General features: G+C 53.2%; 7 protein-coding genes across 7 annotated transcripts; 2 read left to right on the top strand and 5 right to left on the bottom strand.

The window, feature by feature from the left end:
• Positions 1-835: 835 nt before the first annotated feature.
• IAQ61_005677 (uncharacterized protein) lies at positions 836-2,033 on the bottom strand (the record flags this gene model as incomplete). The annotated part of the gene is made up of 2 exons (XM_003839883.2): positions 836-1,849; positions 1,935-2,033. 2 exons carry the CDS (start codon positions 2,031-2,033, stop codon positions 836-838), a joined length of 1,113 nt encoding a protein of 370 aa, XP_003839931.1.
• Positions 2,034-2,654: 621 nt separating this feature from the next.
• IAQ61_005678 (uncharacterized protein) lies at positions 2,655-3,848 on the top strand (the record flags this gene model as incomplete). The annotated part of the gene is made up of 5 exons (XM_066096888.1): positions 2,655-2,671; positions 2,735-2,809; positions 2,868-2,997; positions 3,082-3,699; positions 3,756-3,848. The coding sequence occupies 5 exons, from the start codon at positions 2,655-2,657 to the stop codon at positions 3,846-3,848; spliced, it is 933 nt and encodes a 310-aa protein (XP_065953239.1).
• Positions 3,849-4,628: 780 nt separating this feature from the next.
• IAQ61_005679 (uncharacterized protein) lies at positions 4,629-6,504 on the bottom strand (the record flags this gene model as incomplete). The annotated part of the gene is made up of 3 exons (XM_066096889.1): positions 4,629-5,748; positions 6,078-6,223; positions 6,388-6,504. The coding sequence occupies 3 exons, from the start codon at positions 6,502-6,504 to the stop codon at positions 4,629-4,631; spliced, it is 1,383 nt and encodes a 460-aa protein (XP_065953240.1).
• Positions 6,505-8,301: 1,797 nt separating this feature from the next.
• IAQ61_005680 (uncharacterized protein) lies at positions 8,302-9,429 on the bottom strand (the record flags this gene model as incomplete). The annotated part of the gene is made up of 1 exon (XM_003839880.2): positions 8,302-9,429. One exon carries the CDS (start codon positions 9,427-9,429, stop codon positions 8,302-8,304), a length of 1,128 nt encoding a protein of 375 aa, XP_003839928.2.
• Positions 9,430-10,314: 885 nt separating this feature from the next.
• Positions 10,315-10,503, top strand: IAQ61_005681 (uncharacterized protein; the record flags this gene model as incomplete). Its single annotated transcript, XM_066096890.1, has 1 exon — positions 10,315-10,503. The coding sequence occupies one exon, from the start codon at positions 10,315-10,317 to the stop codon at positions 10,501-10,503; it is 189 nt and encodes a 62-aa protein (XP_065953241.1).
• Positions 10,504-12,070: 1,567 nt separating this feature from the next.
• Positions 12,071-12,367, bottom strand: IAQ61_005682 (uncharacterized protein; the record flags this gene model as incomplete). The annotated part of the gene is made up of 1 exon (XM_066096891.1): positions 12,071-12,367. One exon carries the CDS (start codon positions 12,365-12,367, stop codon positions 12,071-12,073), a length of 297 nt encoding a protein of 98 aa, XP_065953242.1.
• A 2,362-nt stretch (positions 12,368-14,729) lies between these two features.
• On the bottom strand, positions 14,730-17,065 carry IAQ61_005683 (uncharacterized protein; the record flags this gene model as incomplete). The annotated part of the gene is made up of 8 exons (XM_066096892.1): positions 16,891-17,065; positions 16,413-16,507; positions 16,295-16,387; positions 16,036-16,244; positions 15,857-15,937; positions 15,599-15,667; positions 15,079-15,287; positions 14,730-15,035 (listed from the first exon to the last, which is right to left on the bottom strand). Exons 1-8 carry the CDS (start codon positions 17,053-17,055, stop codon positions 14,730-14,732), a joined length of 1,227 nt encoding a protein of 408 aa, XP_065953243.1. The 5' UTR covers positions 17,056-17,065.
• Between the last annotated feature and the right edge of the window lie 1,360 nt (positions 17,066-18,425).

The raw sequence follows: 18,425 nt of genomic DNA on the forward strand, positions 1-18,425 counted from the left end.
CTACCGAACATTCACTGCTTCACGGAAAGCATGTGCACCGCATTTCTGCACCCTGAACATCACGTCCACTTTCTCTGTAAGAGCAGACTACTCAGCTCTCCCGCCACACCCACCCGCTCACGTAACAAAATTCCAACCCGCCACAAATGAAAAAAAGAAATACAAGCAAGCAAGCGAAAAAGAAAATGCCCACACACTAAACTATCAACCCCCCATAGCAACCCCCATCCCACCATGTTGCAGACTACGCCACCCAAAAAGGCCCTCCCAATCACATCTCTCAGAGAGAGAGAGAGAGAAACCTACTTCTCCATCTACTACTACCATACACCATATAACTCCTAAACAAGCATACAGCGACCCACCCATCTCCCAACCTCCACATTACCTACCCCGACATCCCCACTTCGCGTGGATGGCTGGGTGGTGCTGTGGTGGCAAGGGGGTGTGTTTTCGTGGGGGAGGGGGGGATGTGGGCAAGGAAAGTGAAATGGTAGGGTATGATGTGTTTTGATATAACATGGTGGATTAGAGGTAGTGAGATAGGATAGGAACTGACAAAACAATACAATACATCAATCCCCCCTTTGCAAATTCCCCCATATGCCATACATTTAGTCAAACTTGGTTGCTCAAAAAACCATAGCACCTCACCTCTTTCGTACTATAAACAACCAGTAGAATTGTGAAAAGAGGAAAAGCCTGGCTCAGACGCCTAGATTTATCTCAAAGATATTCCCTCTCCTCTTCACTACCCTTCTCTTGCCCTATCCACCATCTAAAAAAAACACTCTTCGATTGCAACACTCTTCCCTCCCCACGCTACAGACACAACCTACATCATCAAATCCGGATCCGGCTGCCAAAGCAACAGATCCCGATCCGCAGTCGCCACCAAATTGGTGCGAGGATTATAGCCCACAATCGCTGCCTTGCCCTGTCCTGGCAACTTCTCCATCGGCTCGTTGATGTGGTTGCTCGTCGGCGGTTTTGAAATGTCCCAGATTAAGAGGCCGTCTTCGCCACAGCCACCCATCAGGTACTGGCCATCCGGGGTGAGGCAGACGTCGCCTTGGCCATTGGCGGGCGTGCTGCCATTGGAGGTAGAGGCGTGATTCGAGTGCGATGACCCTGGCGCAAAGCGCCCCGAGGATCCAGCCTTGCGGTAGCAAAAATGGGCAATCTCGCCCGAGAAGGCGTCGAGGACGAAGTGGCCGGCGCCGTTTGTGGCAATGACGAGATGTTTGCCGTCGTTGCTGAATTCCAGCTTGGTCCATTCGCCGCGTTGGCTGCCGACGAAGCGCTGTTCGAGTTCGAGGAGGTCAAAGGTGGCGAAAGGGGGTTTGTCGTAGTTTCGAATGTCGTAGAGGAGGACGGATTGAGTTTGTGGCGAGGCAATGGCCATGACTGTTGCCGAGGGGTCGTAGGCGGCAAGGTAGGGGGTGTGCAGATTCAGCAGGCCGACATAGTTGGGGGACGAGAGGTTCCAGAGCCGGACAGTGTTGTCCTTGGAGCAGCTGAGGAAGGTGTCGCTCGAGGGGCAGAGGGCAATCGATGTCACGGTGTCGGTGTGGCCCTTGAAGTAGCGGATGTAGCTGTTGTCGTGGGTGGAGAGGAAGCGAATGGTGTCGTCGACTTTTGTGCTCGCGTAGATGATGCTCTGGGCATGGTGGGAGAAGCGGGCAAGGTGGACGCCATATTTCTGGCTCTTGAGCTCTTTGGCGTGCTTGCCTTCTTTGCAGTTGTAGATCTGGAGCGTGTCGTCGTCGCGGGCTACAATGGCCAGTTCGCCCGTGTCGTCGAAGTCGAGTGAGGTGACTGATGTGCTTTGGCTGCCTGGCTTGAAGCGCTGAGTAGAAGGTCGTTAGTGTGTGTGTGTGTGTGTGTGTGTGTGTGTGTATTTTGAGCGTCTAGGGAGGTGTGGTATATCGTACTCTTGACGGCCGGAAACTCGTGATGACGTCGCTCACCTTCTGTGTCGGCGGGCCTGCAGGCGGCGGAGGTGCGCCGGGGGTCGCTGAGCCAGTCGCCATGGCAGAAGCGTGGAACGTCTGGACGTCTTAGAGTGATATAGTGGCCGACTGCATTGTCCACTTGATTCCTTGACGAGTCGGACAATCGAACAATTGAACCACCACGGAACCAGAAGAAATCAGAAGAATCCGCGAACGAGTCAGAGTCGACGGGAAGAGGTCGACGCGTCCCTCACGCGAAATGTTAACCCCCAAGAAAGCCGACAGGATGGATGGGCGAGAAAGGCAGGCGAAGAAAGGCGGCGGATTAGCTTGAACCCTGGGCTTGGCATGAATTGTGTGTCCCGGCGCCGACCTCGGGACTGGACCGTACACTCGCCCAAAAGATGATTCAGAGTCAGTCCTCATCATCACAAAGGCCGCTGTTGGATGACACACCCGACTGGCAGCCTCAGCTAATCCTCAATTCCCCCTTTCACCCTCTCTTGTGTGCCGCCATTCTTCTTCTCTCTGGCCCTCTTTTTTCCTTCTACATAGACTAGAGTTTCGTTGTTATAACCCCCATTACCGGTACCGTACCCTTGCCCATCAAAGTACCTACCGGTACCACTCAACCCGCGCCTTCCCCGGAATTTCCGTCAGCTCGCGCCGCTCAATTTTTGTCGCATATAAAAAGCCAACATGTCCACAACCCTTGGGTAGGCACCACTCTGGCACTCTCTGCTCAAGCGGCGACAAAATCAAATACTAATCATCACCAGCTCCTTCATCGCCGGCGGTATAGCAGCCTGCGGTGCCGTCACAGTAACCCACGGCTTCGAAACAGTCAAGATCCGGTGCGCAAAGCTCTCCAGCACGCCCAAGCCCGCTCATTGACTTTTCTCTCTCCTACAGACTACAATTACAAGGAGAGCTCCGGTCAAAAAACGAGGCGCCGCGGTTATACAAAGGCGTCTTCCACGGCGTCAGCGTTATCCTCAAAAATGAAGGACCACGGGGCTTGTTGCGCGGTTTGGGCTGTGCTGTATGTCTTGCCAGTGTTCTTTCCAGGCCAATTGCTAGCCCGAGGTGGCAGATACAGAGGACCTGGCTAACGATGCGCAAACAGTATGTCTACCAAATGACGCTCAATGGCTGCCGTCTCGGCTTCTACGAACCGCTCCGCAAATCCGTAACCAGCCTAATCTACCACGACCCAGCCTTCCAGTCATTCGGTATCAACATCTTCTCGGGCGCTGCCTCCGGTATCCTCGGCGCAGTCGCAGGCTCGCCCTTCTTCCTCGTAAAAACCCGCCTGCAATCCTACTCCCCCTTCCTGCCCGTCGGCACACAGCACATGTACAAAGGCGCACTCGATGGCCTGCGGCAAATATACACATCCGAGGGCGTAAAAGGGCTGTACAGAGGTGTCGGGCCTGCCATGGTGCGGACGGGGTTTGGCAGCTCTGTACAACTACCAACATACTTCTTCGCAAAGAGGCGGCTCGTAAAACACTTGGGCATGCAGGAAGGGATGCCATTACACGTGGCGAGTAGCACAGCGAGCGGCTTCGTCGTGTGTTGCGTCATGCACCCTCCAGACACGATCATGAGCCGCATGTACAACCAAACCGGCAATCTCTACACCTCGGCCTTTGACTGCCTGTCGAAGACGGTCAAATCAGAAGGTGTCCTAGCGCTCTACAAGGGATACTTTGCACATCTAGCCAGAATCCTGCCACATACGGTACGTTGGAATCGCAGATTCACATGGCAATTAAAAAGTTACTAACGGGAAACCAGATTCTCACGCTTACGCTAGCGGAGCAGACGATTAAGATTATGCGCAAGGTGGAGGATAAAATACTTTCACCTGAGCTCAAGGAAAAGATATGACCAGCAAGGAAACATGAGTAGATGGAAGTCGAGATGAAAGCCGAGGACAAAGTCGAAGAGAAAGATGCCCATGACGTTTGAAAAGAAGGTTGAATGCCATGACGTTTGCAAAACACGATTTTAAACGCGAACGATATACAAATACCCCTCCCTCGTGAATCCAGGTCGGAATCACGTAAAATCGCCATCTTTCACACAGTCTAATCTATCCGTGCTGACCTCGCTTCTATCATCTGCAACGTCAAACTATTAAAAGACACATGTAATGCTACATCTCCCTCTAACTAGGTTATGAAACTTGTGGGAGTCCTGCCATGTATAATGTGCTGGTATTGTGCGGTACGGGTTATGCGAACAAGGGGGGGTGGGATAGGATGTTGTAGCGTTGTAGTGTTGATGGATGGGTTGATGGATGAATAGATCTAGGTACCCGACAACTAAGTAACTCTATACCCCTACGACACATACAACCAGTATACCCAGAACACGACCTCTCATCTCCCATAGTTTCTCGGCCCGACACGTATAGCCTTATTCATCGTGTGCTGTGTATTGCAACGTAGTTGTACGAATAAGAGGGTGTGGGAAGATACTGTATCACACACAATCACCCCAGAAGAGCTCGATGGCTGGTCGTGCAAGTATGGTGGTATGAAGTTTGTATTGCAGGGGAGTTGACGAGTGATTCTGGACAATGTGAATGTACACCTACAGCTACATGTATACACACAAGCGTAACCAAACTCAACCCTGGCTATCCTCTCCATTCCCATTGCCCACCTACTCATCAGGCTCCAAGCCCACAGGCATCCAACCAATAGGCGTAGGATTCCAAAGACCAAGAACCTTAGTCGGACCAGACAACCTTTCGCTTTGTGTTTCGCTCTGATCAGAACCGGCGACATTATACCCGGCGTCTTGAAGCCGTCCAGTCTCCTCAGCAGCCTCGATATCCATTTCAACAGCGGCGTCGACGTTACCCCCAACACTCGCATCCGCCTCTGCAGCATCTAAAAGCTCGCTCCAGATGCCCTTGCCCCGCCAGTCTGCATGCCGCAGTATACTCCGCGCCAGTCTGAGGTTCCAGAAACTCGGGGCGGAGAAACACTCGACCAGGATGTGTTCGAGGAGTTTTTTCTCGCTGGAGGGTGCACGCAGGGGCGCGCATTCGGGGGCGCTGAGGAGGTGCAGGATCCAGTCGTGTAGGGCCTCGCGGACGGGGTCGAGGTCTGGTGGGGTGGGGGTGTGTGGTGGAGTAGGGGAGGGGGTGTTCATGGTGTGGAGGAGGTGGGTGAGGAGGGTTGGGAGGGGGATGATTGGTGTTGTGGGAGAGGGCGGGTCAGGAGGGGAGCAGAAACGGAGGAGGAAGGGGGTCCAGATGAGGAAGGCGCCGGACATGGTGGTTCCGAGTTTCTTATCGGTGGGAAGCATCATTTTGTTATTGACGAGGAGGTCGAGGAGAATGTCTCGGATGCGTGGGGGTGGTGCGGCGTTGTGAGGGCCGCTGAAGCGAAGGGTGTATATGGAGAGGGCGTTTTCTGCGGCGTTGAGGCCTGTTTTCCTCGTCTTGATTGCGGTTTTTCTTTCCTTGAGGTACGTCTTTAGGAGGCTTTGTAAGCGCTGCTTGACCGACTCCAGGCTCTCGATTTCGCCGTCGTCGACGAGAGGGGGAGAAAGAGAAAAGGCGTGGTCGAGTTGGCTCCAGTACCATGCCCATAGCCACTCGAGGCTTTTCTTTGCAGCACGCTTGAGTTCAGCCAGGGAGGGGAGATGGCGATGGACGATGCGGTGGCGGACTTCGAGTAGAGCAAGGGGAAGCTGGAGTGATTTGCCGGGTGGGAACCATGACGGGCGATCGCGTATCAGGTCAATCTGGGTGTCTGCTAGGCCCGTGACGAATCTGGGCGGATTAGTACCTGCCTGATGGACCTTGATAGGTGACGTTTGGCTGATGTGGCGGAGTGATAGTCGGGGGATGCAGTCTAGACCAGAGAGAAGAGAAGAACTGACGTGGAGAGAGGTTCCGAACTAAGGGAATAGGAGACTAAAGAGCTCAAATAACAGTAAAGAATAGCCAAATCAAAAGACAAAGCGACAGCACCAAAGGAAAAAAACTCAAGTACCAACACCAAAGAAAATCCCCAAAAAACATATCAAATATCAACACCAAACACTCCCCCCCTCGTCCAACCTCCTCCCAGAAAATTAAGAAAAGGAATAAAAACCTACCTCGCAACCGCACTCGCATACAACAACCGCACCGCATTCCGCCCCAACCCCTTCCCCTCCTCTTGCACCCCAACATCCACCAGATCCGCCGTCGCCTCCAGCAGCAACGGCAATCCCTCTGGCTTGCGTACTCGCCAGGCACAGACCTGTCTTGTATCAGCATCAACATCAGCATCAGCATCAGCACATGAGCAGAGAACTACTTCGCAGCCTTGATTTCCCGGAACAACAACGTAATCATCAATATCATTATGAAGATTTTCGGAAACAAGGAGACAGTGAAATAACACAAACGCAGAAAAAAACCCACCTTACCAACACCGCGCCCCCGCCTCCCCATCTCAGAACTATACAAGTCCTGTCGCAGCTGCAGCAAGTCCTGGGGATCGCGCCAGGCGGTAACAACGAAGCGGGTCTGCGCCTCCATGGTCCTAGTGTTTGCAGTTTGGCAAGGCAGAGGGTGTGGGTGGTGAGTCGGGAAGGTGTGGTTGCGGGTATCCTGGATTGCTGGATTGCTGGAGTGTGGGAATGACTGGAGGTGGCTGTGGCGATTGGGTACTTTGCGTGCGTGTGGGTTGTATGTATGTATGTATGTATGTATGTATGTATGTATGTATGTATGTGGTGGATCTGTAGGTGTAGAGCGGTTCACGTGAACACGCGCGCGTGCGGCGTAATTTTTCATCGAGTCGCGTCGGCTTATCGATACGAGTCGAGCAAGAGAAAATAACCCAACCACCACGCTTTCACAAATCACAGTATGACGTAAGCTGCTCACCGCCCCTCACCCCTCACCCCGCCAAGCAAAGAGCAGTCAGCCCTAGCAGCCGAAAGAAAAGCAAAAAAAAAAAAAGTTTGAAAATCACCCCATCGTCTGGAACCTTTTGCTCTGGAAATCTTAAACTTAATCTGCGTGTTGTGCCTAGCGTCCGGTGATACCGACAGTGTGGGAATGTGCGGTCTGTAGGTACTGTGTGATCACTAAACAATGCACACACACAAATGACAGAGCGACAGGCTCTAGTCCACGCCTCAGTCCACGCCAAAGCACGAGCACGAGCAAGCCAGCCTTTTCCCCATCCTAGCGCTGGTATGTTAGCTAGCGTATTTGCTGAGTTTGTGCGAGCGCTGCGTGGTTTGGGGTGTGGGGTTGTATACGTGATACGCAAGTAGCGTGGGTGTTGTATATACTGTTATGCTATGTACATGACATGTAGCGTACCGATTTGTATCGTATATAGCGTGTCCAAGCAGAGACGAGTCGGTTGGAGGGGAGGCTGGTGCCGGCTGGTGCTGGCTGGCTGGCTGATGCTGATGCTGTCAGGTTAGGTCATGTCCCGAAGTCATACCCAAAGATTCAATGCTCCCACAAACCATAGGTAGCTATTTAGCCAGCCAGCCAGCCAGCCAGAGCAAAACAAGAAAAATGAGTACATGCAGCGTATGGCTGTCTGCTAAGCCTACAGTTGTAGATAGATATGGTACAGAGTACACGGTATCAGTTACGGCTGGAAATGTTATAGTATCTATGTTTCTATTTTTCGGTTGGTGGCGTTAGGGGTGGTGGTGGTAAATGGGTCATGTATAATACATACAATACAATACGCCCTACCCAATTGTACTGGTCGAACAAGATAGGAAACAAGATAAGACAAAAAGAAAAACAAGACAACAATCATACATATCAAGGTAGAAGTATGACGCCTGAATATATAGACATGTGAAATGTACAGCACACGCAATTCCCTCTCCTCTCCCATCCCCATCTCCCCTACCCATCACTTCCCCACCATACTAAGTATACCTAGCGCGAAAAAAACAAGGACAATCTTGAAATCCCAACACCGAATCAACACTGAGTACTCTCAAAAAACCCAATCACACAATTCCATCATTCTGAACTCGGAATTCTCAATTCTTAATTCTCAACTATCCAACTATTCAACTATTTATATTTATATTCATCTATATACTCAAGGCCTGACAAACATGTCAAACCATGTTCAACACGACATGAGCAATCGTGCTCGTCTTTTATAGCCACTGAAGGCTGGAGGGGTATCTGTAAAGCTAGAGCTCGAGTGAAATCTCAAGAATTCCCATTTCAGGAAATCTTGAGATGAAAATGCAAAATGCCCAAAAAAAACGCCTGGCCATGTATACACAAACATCTACTAGAAGAAAAAATGCCAATCACGTGCCCGAAAATAATACCGTCCAAAATCTACAGCCAGCCGTAGCCGAGCCCAGTGTCCCGCACTGGCATCGTCGGCTGTTTGAGCTGTTGGTACCACCATTCCTTGGAGACTGTTTCGTCCTCGTCGAAGAAGAAGCTCTGGCCCTCCATGCTGCCTGGAGTCTGCGACTTGACGTGCACTGGAATGTGCTGGGTGCAAGGGTTGGCCAGGGGAAAGGGTGGTGATGGTTCCTCGACACTGGCCTCTGAGCTGGCATCGTCACCGTCTTCCTCTTCCTCCTCGTCCTCGTCGTCGTTTGGTGGCTGCCATGTTTCCTCTAGCTTGAGTCCTTTGCCAGTTGCTTCGGTAGCTGCGCCCCATGTCAACGAAGGCTCAGGGGCATCGTAAAGACCCAGCGCCACGAGCTTCTCGCCCTCTTCTTCTTCCTCCTCCTCCTCCTCCTCTTCTTCCATGTCTTCGTCTTGCCCGGCGGGATGTTGGATTGGCAAGAAGTCTGTCGAGCGTGTATAAGGGTCCATCATGGCTTGTGCTTGGTTCTGCTGGGCCCATTGCTGGAGGTACCAAGGAAGGGGCTCGGCCATGGGTGTGTTGACGGTCGAGTGTGCGTATCCAGAGTTTTGCTGTTGAGAGGCTTGCCAGTTGACTTCCGAGTCGTCGGAGCCTTGGTGCCTGCCATAGACGGCCGACTGCATGCCAGCATTGGGCCTTGGTTCGTACATGGAATCATGGGTGGAGAGAGAGTAAAAGTCGGAGCCGTGGTGGGAATTGCGGGAAGACGGCGAGTATTGTTGTGAGCAAGGCTGTTGGGGGGTGTGATCAAAGTACGTCGTCGGTCGAGATGCTTGGAATTGGCTTGAACAAGGATGCCAGCTCACAGGCCTGCTGGGTTGTGGTCGCTCCTCCTCGACTTCCTCTGGGGATACGCCAAACATCATCTTGAAATGATCATCCAGGGTGGCATAGAGCTTGGTCTCTGTAGTCGTCTTTCTCCTCTCCATGGATCGCGGGCTGTTGTGGTGACTCTTTGATTTCTCAACGCGTGAAGAGCGGTGAACGGATGGGGTGCCAGAACCGCGAGAGGTACGAGGTGGTAGTGGAGAGTGGATCATCTGGCCTGACATGTCGACGGTGTTGGGAGAGAAGGGCAAGGCCATGGGCGTGTGTGCAGGTGAAGGGTGAGGGTGAGGGTGAGTAGGTGTATGGGTGTGCTCAAACGCTTTGTAGGTCGGTGGTATGGGCGAGCAGGTGATTCAGTCAGGTACCGTCTCTTTCTGGTCGAAGAGTGGGAGGCATGGTAGGATATCTGGATAGGCGGATGGGGTGCCAAGAGATATAGACGGATCGGGAAGGGATCATGGGGAAATTGAGCAAGAGCAAGCTCACGGCAGGAGTCATGGTACAAGGAATGCCAGGGCCGGCCTAGCGAGAGTCGAAAAGTGGTAATGGCGGAAGAAAGAGGCAGGACAAGGAAGGGACGGTGGTTGGCACTATAGACTGTACGGGGCCACCAAGGGATGGCTCGGTGAGGGAGCGCTGTGACGACTTGGGGCGAGTGGCACGGCTGGGACCATGGGTGGGGGAGGGGTGGGTGTGTGCAGAATGGGGTGAACAAGCAGGCCAGGAATGACTTGACCAAATCACAGGACAGGGAAGAGCAGACGAGGGAGGCGTACCGATTGTATCATCGGGCAATGCACGAAAGCATCCGTGCAGGCAGACCAAGACGTCGGCCGACGGCGGACCGCCATGGAAGAAACAAAGGGTGCAGGCAAGGGCAAGGGCGAGAGCGAGGGCGGCGAGGGCGAGGGCGAGGGCAGAAAGCAGCCGCTACACACGAGGAGGATACGACGATGACAGAATACGGTGGTAGTGTGCGAGACTTGGGTTAGGCGTTCCGGGACAGCTTCGCAGGTTACGACTCATCTGAGCGCAGTGGCCACAGGGGGGGGGGAGGGGGGCAAGAGAAAAGGTGGAGTGTCTGTCTGTCTGGTCTGTGTACAACAAACAACACAACACAATACTCTACAATACAGTACAATATGGGGCGGGTGGTGGCCGCCCTCGTACCAGTTACTGTACCGATAGGCAGGCGGTCAAGAGCCAACCCAGCTGCTAGTCAGCCCCTGGCGGACGGGCGACACGACACGACAAGACAAGACACGGACATGGACACGACGAGGAGCGGCGAGCGCATGGCCATGGCCGCACTCGGCAGCGTCATGTTTTAGCCGCGCCTGCGGAGGGAGGGGAGCAAAGAAAGATGAGTGGGGAAGAGAGAAGAAGGAAGGCCGGTGGTACTATGGCACTATACTCAAGCGCTACTCTATGGCAGAGAGGCTTGGGAGGGGGGAGGGGGGGGGGGGACACACTGCGGCGGGTGGGCCAAGGCGCAGGCAGGTGCTGGATGGTGGTCGGTACAAGTGATGCGAAGGAAGAGTACCGGGAATACAGTACATGACGGGCCACCTCCGCCTCCACCACCAGCCTGACGCGCAAGCCTGCAAGCCTACCTACAGTATACTACAATACTATCATGGGGGGGGGGGGGTGAGGTGCGGCTGGTGGGTGAGGTGGTGCATGATACCCAGCACCTACCATGTTGCACACATCGTACCTGTGTAGTATACTTACAGTCCCTATAGAGGATGGAGGGGTGGATACAAATGAAAGCATCATCCATTATCCATCATCGCCAGATCAGCCATCCAAGGGGAGGGGGGAAGAGAGGAAGAAGTTTGGGGCCATTCACCTTCACACTCTCCGACGCCGGTGCTGTGACTTGATTGGGCGGTGAAGGGCCGGTGGACAAGCGAGTCGTAGCGCCGAAGCATCAACATGGGCTTTTCGTGCCTTCCACTCATTCCGAAACTACTGCACCAACCAAAGTTTGACCACCATCCCTCCATCCCTCCATCCCTCCATCTATCCCTTCCCTTCATCCATCCATCCATCCATCATCCATGATCCATCCATGCTCCCTCCCTCCCTTGTCATCTCCATCATCTCCCCCCTCCCCCCCACCCATGGCCCGCAACCCAGCACTCCTCGCTGGGATGCGCGTGCAGCCGGCAAACCATGCAGCTGGCCCATGGGTGTCCAAGCGCGATCTGGGGCGGGCGCTGTCTCTCTGCTTTCATTCGCCTGCTCTCTAGCCGAGCGTTTTCCAGAAATCGCCATGCGGCCAGCCCCTGCCACAATGGCTGCCTGCTCCCCAGGGACAGCGAAGTCGACGACATGGGCCTTAAAACTTTTCGAGGCACGGGGGGAGGGGGTGACGGATCATGGATGATCATGATCATGGTGATGCTGCTGCTGCTGCTGCTGCTGCTCCTTCTGGACGTCCAACGTTGGCACTGCTGTCAGAGAGGTCACACACCCAACGGCGGGACAGCCACGGAGATTACCACCTACCTGAAGCAAATCTGCACATGCCAGCTGCCAGGTAGGCGTAGTAGGTAGGGCAGCTATGGGATGTAGGCACTGTACCATCGACAAAGCATAGCATCGCATCAGCCTCGCCCCTCCACTGGCCAGCTGGCCAACTGACCACGGACATAGCACCGTACTACCTACCACCTACGGACCTACATAGTACCCTATGACCGTGTTGGACATGGTGGAGTACATGCCTACCATACGCCTGCGCCTGTGCCTGACCACTGTCTGAACACACCGGACGCGAACAGCCAGCCCTTTTTCTGCCATCAGCTCGGCGTGCAAGTCTCTGTCCCGTCACAATGGCGTCCCCCCTCGCGTCCGTATCGCGTCCATGACCCTGTCGTATGCTAGGCAGCACTAAGCAAAAACCACATTACCCTTGACATACTCATCGTCGTCCACCGAGCACACCTGGGAACGGGAAGCCATGTTCGCGCTGCCAACGTCCAACCCACCAGCCTGCTCTTCCCTTTCCTCGTTAGCAGATTTCCGAGCCCTTGTGTCGTCGATCAGAAAGTTTGTGTACTGGTACACAGTGCCTGGCCAGTATGGCTGGGCACAGTACTCTAGAACACGGGCACAGGGGACCGCCAGGTCAGCATTCACAGGACCCTGAATCAGTGCCAACACGATTGGCCACTGACCCAGTTGCATGTGGCAGCCACAGCGATACGCGCGTTCTGTTGCGGCGTATTCTCTTTACAACAAGACCGTCTCCCCATTTTCCCGCTACGCAGTCGCAGACACACACTTCTACAAATAGTCCAAGTTATAGACTAGGTAAAGGCCTGTTATAGCACGATCCATCAAAACTATCGGTACACTATTCACCGTTATTGGCCTTTGGACCCGCCCGTCGGTAAGTGCTGCTGAATGCAATGCAAAATCAAACGACCATCTGTACCAAGGTCGGATTTTGAATCCGTGGCTGGATAGCTTGTATGCACAAGTGAGAGATCGTCATCGACAAAGGTCACCACCTCCTACCTTACTCTAGGTGGTACAATATATACCGAAGGTAGGGATAGGTACACATGTACTGCACCACACGTCCTACTCACCACGATCATGACACGGAGAGATGCCGACGGCATGAGGCACAGTTGCAGCCTCTGCCCTGCGACCCCACGTTTACCAGACCGGAAATGGCAACACCGTTCGATGACGAGAAATCCCCGGGGCGTGGCTGATGAGATGCAGCCGAAGCGCCGAGGGGGAATCCTGGTTTCGTCCCGCCTGAATGATCGACAGCGGTCCAACGCGGGCGCAAGGATGCTTTGGCTGGTTCAAACAAAACTGGGCCATGTCAGGGGGGGCCTGCGTCTTGTCGCCAAATTCAGCCTACCCCTCTACCCTACCGTCGTGTGTGTACATGGAAAAGACCCATCTTGGGCCTTGCATGGGTCTGCTTCACGAAGCGCAGTTCCCAGATAGACTTGGCCGCAGAGGAGGACGCTTCCTCATTTCGGTTGTAACTTCCACATCGCCATCTAATTACTATGGTAACATGTGCCACTATGAAACTGCAATCCTCTACCTACTACACACAGCAGCCGATACCGTCTTCCCTGCCTGACCAGCAAATCATCCAGATCATACCATGGGCTGAGATCTTATCATGCTAGAGTAGCCCCCCGCCCAGCAGTGCTCACACCCGCTTTCTCAGACGTCGGGGTTGTCAATAGTAAATTGCGATTAGCGCACTCATCGCATGGAGCGAATCAACTGCGCCAGAATCTGCATTTCAGCAGTGAGCAGTGAGCAGTGAGCACATCCCACTCATTGCACATGAACTGGCATGACTTCAGTCTCCCAGCAGGGCGGCCTCGGTTTACATATTTGACGAAAATTTTGCGGCACAAGCGTACAATACTGTACCACCTTCCTGCATCACGAGACTCGGGCGCACAAGCAAGCGGCAAGCGCCGAACTGACACCGGGATGGGTTGGTAGTGTCTTGCGACATATCGACTTGCTGCATCGTGTCCTGCGAACGGCATCCGATCGAGGTGTTTAATGCCGACCTGCATCATGCCTTGGTCACAGTGTCAGCTGAAAGGTCGGACAGCCACACCATTGAGCACAACACAGTTACAGAACCTTTGCAACGTCGGTTGGCACCCCTTGTTAGAGGCTATCGGTGTTTTATGGTTGCTTTCGGGTTGGCCTTGAAGATCTGTCCCAGCACTGACGGTGTCATCCGTCAGGCCTGCTGCGTTGACGAGGACAGGGCCCTTCAAGGCCGAACACGACCCTTTTGCTGACATCTGCGACACGGGAACCTTACCGTGAATGACGTACGGCTTGCCGGCCCACGAGACGGGTGGGTCTGGAGTTAACGTGGCGTTGCATTACGGAAAAAGCTGTCTGCCAATTCAAAGAGGCGGTATGGACGGCAGACTCTAGCCAGCAACCGCAGACACATGCAGAGTCACAGGTCGCTATCCCTTGCGGTACAGAATTTCTTCCCCCGTCTCCACGTCTCCACAGCACTAGCTATTGTACTTGTACTCGCCTTGGTCTCTCTCGATCTCACGATTGTCTAGCAAGTGCTTGGTGTTCCTCAGGCATGCCCAAGTGCGAAGACCAAGATGGGCGCGACCAGTACCATTGCCATGACACCCGACGCCTACCTCCGTCGCACTACCGCTCGCACAATCATGACCTGCACGCAGCGACCGATAATGAAGGAGTTGCATCAACAACAGATTTCACTGGACTAGCTGCATTATTTTATGGGCGAGGACGATCCTTAGCAAGAAGCCGTGGCTACTCATAAACCGCAGGTTCTAGACTCTCCACTAGAGTGATGTCAAACAACCGAAATGCTTTTCGGCCATCCATGGGCACGCATACTGTTACGGTAATATCCTTGACGCAAACATTAGCCTTTTATAGCCCGAGCGCGCGACAGCAGGGTCGGACTAGCCAATTGCTGAGCATTGTTGGTCTCGCTTTGCACGCCATGATCGACGGCCGCGTAGAGGTAGTAGTGAGCCTCCTTTCCATGTGTATACTAATTACCATGTATGTGCGATGTATTGCCAGTACTGTGGCCTTGTGCCAACGGTCCATGCAGCCAGCCCTCGAGGTTGGCGTCAGCACTGCGGTACAGCCAAGGTAGGTAACCGCGAGAGCTCCCGACTGCCTGGACCTCTCGATTTGGTATGTGCTGGCACCAAGGAGTTTTGGGGCCAAAATTGTTGCATTTCTCTCCAGAAAAGGTGCAGGTCGGAATCCACACGAGCAAGAACTGTGTCTCTAGGGACATTGCTTGTTGCCCAGTGAAACTGTGCCCGTTCGTGGTATGTACACGCCAGACCTTCACCATGTACGCATTGCAAAACGCAAGGCCACCAACCTACAATTTCCATGGGCATCGCTCCTCCATGTGCGATCTGTCTGGCTTGTGACAGTTCATTACTCGTGAAAGCTATTGCTGCTCCTACTCTGGAGCCTGGGCTGACAAAAACCCACCCATCTCGTAGCTCCCAGGCAGAGGCGGCCATGCAATGCAGCAGCTCAAACCTGCTACTGCGCGCTGCACCCGGTGGTCTTGCTCGACCAGTGTCGGCTCGTCTTTGGGTTTCAACCACAAAAGTCGTTGTGTGTTTTCCGTCTTGCCGCTACACCGCAATCCGGGGCGGCTTGTCGCACCCCTTTCCAGGGTGAATGTGTGCTTGCTCACACCGTCACGCCGTGATCGATGCGACACCGAATATACTGGGATAGGCAGCGGATTCTCTCAGGCCAGGTCATCACAGCCCAGGATAAGATTGCGGCGCTTGCTGCTGCAAACTTGAGTCGGCATCGCAACTAATATAGAGCAAGTTTCTCACCCAGCACACGTCTTGAGTATCCGGGACCGGATCAGCTTGGGCTTACCCTGGGCCTTACCGAGAACGGTTACAACACCGCTACGAAGCTTGTGCGACCACACCTCGATCCGGAAATCTTACTCCGCCTTAGCCATCTTCAAGGTATCATGGTGTACCCACCTGCACCACGTTCCCCCTAGTCGGAGTTAACCATGCTCAAAGTTTGCTTGTAAGAGATACACTTTGATGCATGCCCGCAGCGCATCTCTCGACACTAATCTGGTTAGCATGCCCAAAAGCAACGCGCCGATGCTCCTCAGCGCACCATGTAGCGGCTGACCAGGGCGACTCCTCTGTGTCCCGCACCTCAGCGTGGCCCAGCAGTTGATGAGGCGCTTATGACCGCCTACATCCATGTGCAGGAAGCTTCTCGTCAAATGTATAACGGCGGAATCCATCCGGGAGAAGCGCCATGCATGCAACAACCACTCATTCTGTGCTTACAGATTGTCAAATCGCCTGTTGTCTCATTTTGCTTCTGCACCACGTCGTCTAGGCTAAAATCGATGGAGCGCTTGCCGACGCCCCTCGTGCTCCATGGAGCGGCAGCCCGAACTACTTGTACAGACCTGCTCCATTTGCGTGTGGAGACGCGCAGAAACAGTCGCACCTGCATAGTCCTGAACTGCGACAGCTCAGCCCTCGGTATCATACTAGCCGCCTATTTATGGGCTGAGACAAAAGATCTGATCGCTATGCATACAGTAGTGGACTCCAATGCACGACCACGCTTATTGCCCGGCCCACCACAATTACACCTTTTCCCTCATCCTGTCTGATGACCACGGCAGCCCGGCTTGCTTGCTTGGTTTCTAACACACCGACCCTTCACGAAGCTGCGGCTGGGCACTTGGTCAGCGCCCGCAATGCCACCCCTCCATCCGCACTTGGAGAATGCATGACCAACCCTCGAATACTACAGACAGTCCGCCAAAAAAAATACATGCAGCACTACCAGCATGTTGTCAAACCGTCAAGGAGCGTTTCAAATTCACTTGGCCCCATCTTTCTCTCCCGCGATTACCGCATCTAGGCACCAGAGAGAGGGACCGACCATTTCCTTAGCGAGAAGCGATCCTCGTGCGGCCAAACTTTCACAAGTACGCGGCATGTAAAGTATGTACAAGTAACCCCACCCACCAGGGAGACATTCAAGTCGCCGCTTACGCGCAAGAAAAACAAAATCCAAAAAATCCCTCGACGATTTTTTGAAGGGTTCGCTGCGCACGGCGCTCATGCCGTCTTTATCGTACTATGGTATGTACCGTACGGGCAATTGCCCTAGCCCATCTTACTTACTCTACGGTCATCTCTCCACATGGCCCGAAGAATAGCCGCCTTGCCGCGAAACGTTTGGCGTACTTCGCAGTACAGTGATGGCAGAGGATCGGCGAGGAACGCGGCTTCCCCGTCGGTGTCTTTGCGGTGTTGTAGTGTACTTGTACGATGGTGTTTGTTTGACATCTCGGCTGCCCTGTCCTGTGTCTATGGTGCGGATGGGCTGGCTTGGGAGTACGGTGGGACTATTGTACACTGTGTGTGCGCGGGAGGGTTGGAGGGGGGAGGGAGAAGAATTAGGTACGATACGATACAATACAGTACAATACAACACATGCTTATTTACACGGATATGGTTTGCTGCGCCCCTACTGTACGTTGAGTTTGAGACTCGTGTGCGTGGAGGATTTTCGCACGCATACACATGTTGTTGTACCAGGATAGTACTATTTGAATTAGACTAGGTAGAGTTACGGTTGTGTTTCTTGCTATGTATAAGATGTAGAGTGTAGTGATACTGATGTGTTATGTTATGTCATGTTACCGGTATGTGTTATGTATGAACGTTGCTGGTGCATGTACGTTCACATTGGATGTTGGGGATTGCGCGGCTATGTATGGTGGGCAGGTTAGGTTTTTGGGGTGATGGGTGGTGGATGCTGTTTAATTCTTAGAGTTGGTTGGCTTATTGGATCAAGGTTAGGAGTGTAAGACGTCACGGTGTGGGATAGAGGTTTAGCAGTAGATTAGGATAATTGTCAGGCCATGGCAGCGTGCGCGCGCATGGTAGGACTATGGGGTATGGCGTGCCCTGCGCCCATATATACTATTCTATTCGTGAATAATCCACTCATGGATTATACGCACCTTTTTGGTTGTTTGGCGCAGTGGGAATAGACACCGTGTCCTAACAGATACAGAGGGTTTTTAATACTACGACAGTAAGAGTGTGCTTCTAAAAGGAGTATCAAGAGGTAATCGAGTTGAACTAAATGTAACTATTGCTTGCTCGTTTACATAATTTGCACACGATCTACTGTAACGGTATCTCGTGGTTCCTATATACTGATGTACTGTCCATGGCTGGTATGTCTTAGCTGCATGGTATGTCACGTGATCCTGGACACGTTACACGGTTGGTCCGGCGTTGCCCCGCCTTCCTCCAATCCTTTGCCAGTAATCGTAACACCCCCATACAGAAAACGGGTTACGGTTACAGGTTACGGAGACCTGTGACTCGCAAATAAGCCAAAAACCAAAATCAGTACCTTAGCAAACGGCGAGTGGGACTGGTATCTCTATAGTCTCCTGTCTGATCAGCACAAAAGCCCTTAAAATCACTGTTTGCGGGATACTGTGTTGCAATAAATGTACTATAGCTGTAAGAGGTACTGTCAAGTTGATAGAGACAACCCCGCAAGCACGTGACCTTTGCATGTACTTGTCACATACAGTCTCATAACCGTATAGCCATTTTTCGCGCCTTCTCTTGATGTCAAACCTACATCAGGACCATGTAACCCAACATAGACCAGCAGTGGCCCTGCGCGCTCACA

This window comes from Plenodomus lingam, assembly GCF_022343315.1.
Source record: "Plenodomus lingam strain CAN1 chromosome Unknown contig_22, whole genome shotgun sequence".
Classification (NCBI taxonomy): Eukaryota; Fungi; Ascomycota; class Dothideomycetes; order Pleosporales; family Leptosphaeriaceae; genus Plenodomus; species Plenodomus lingam.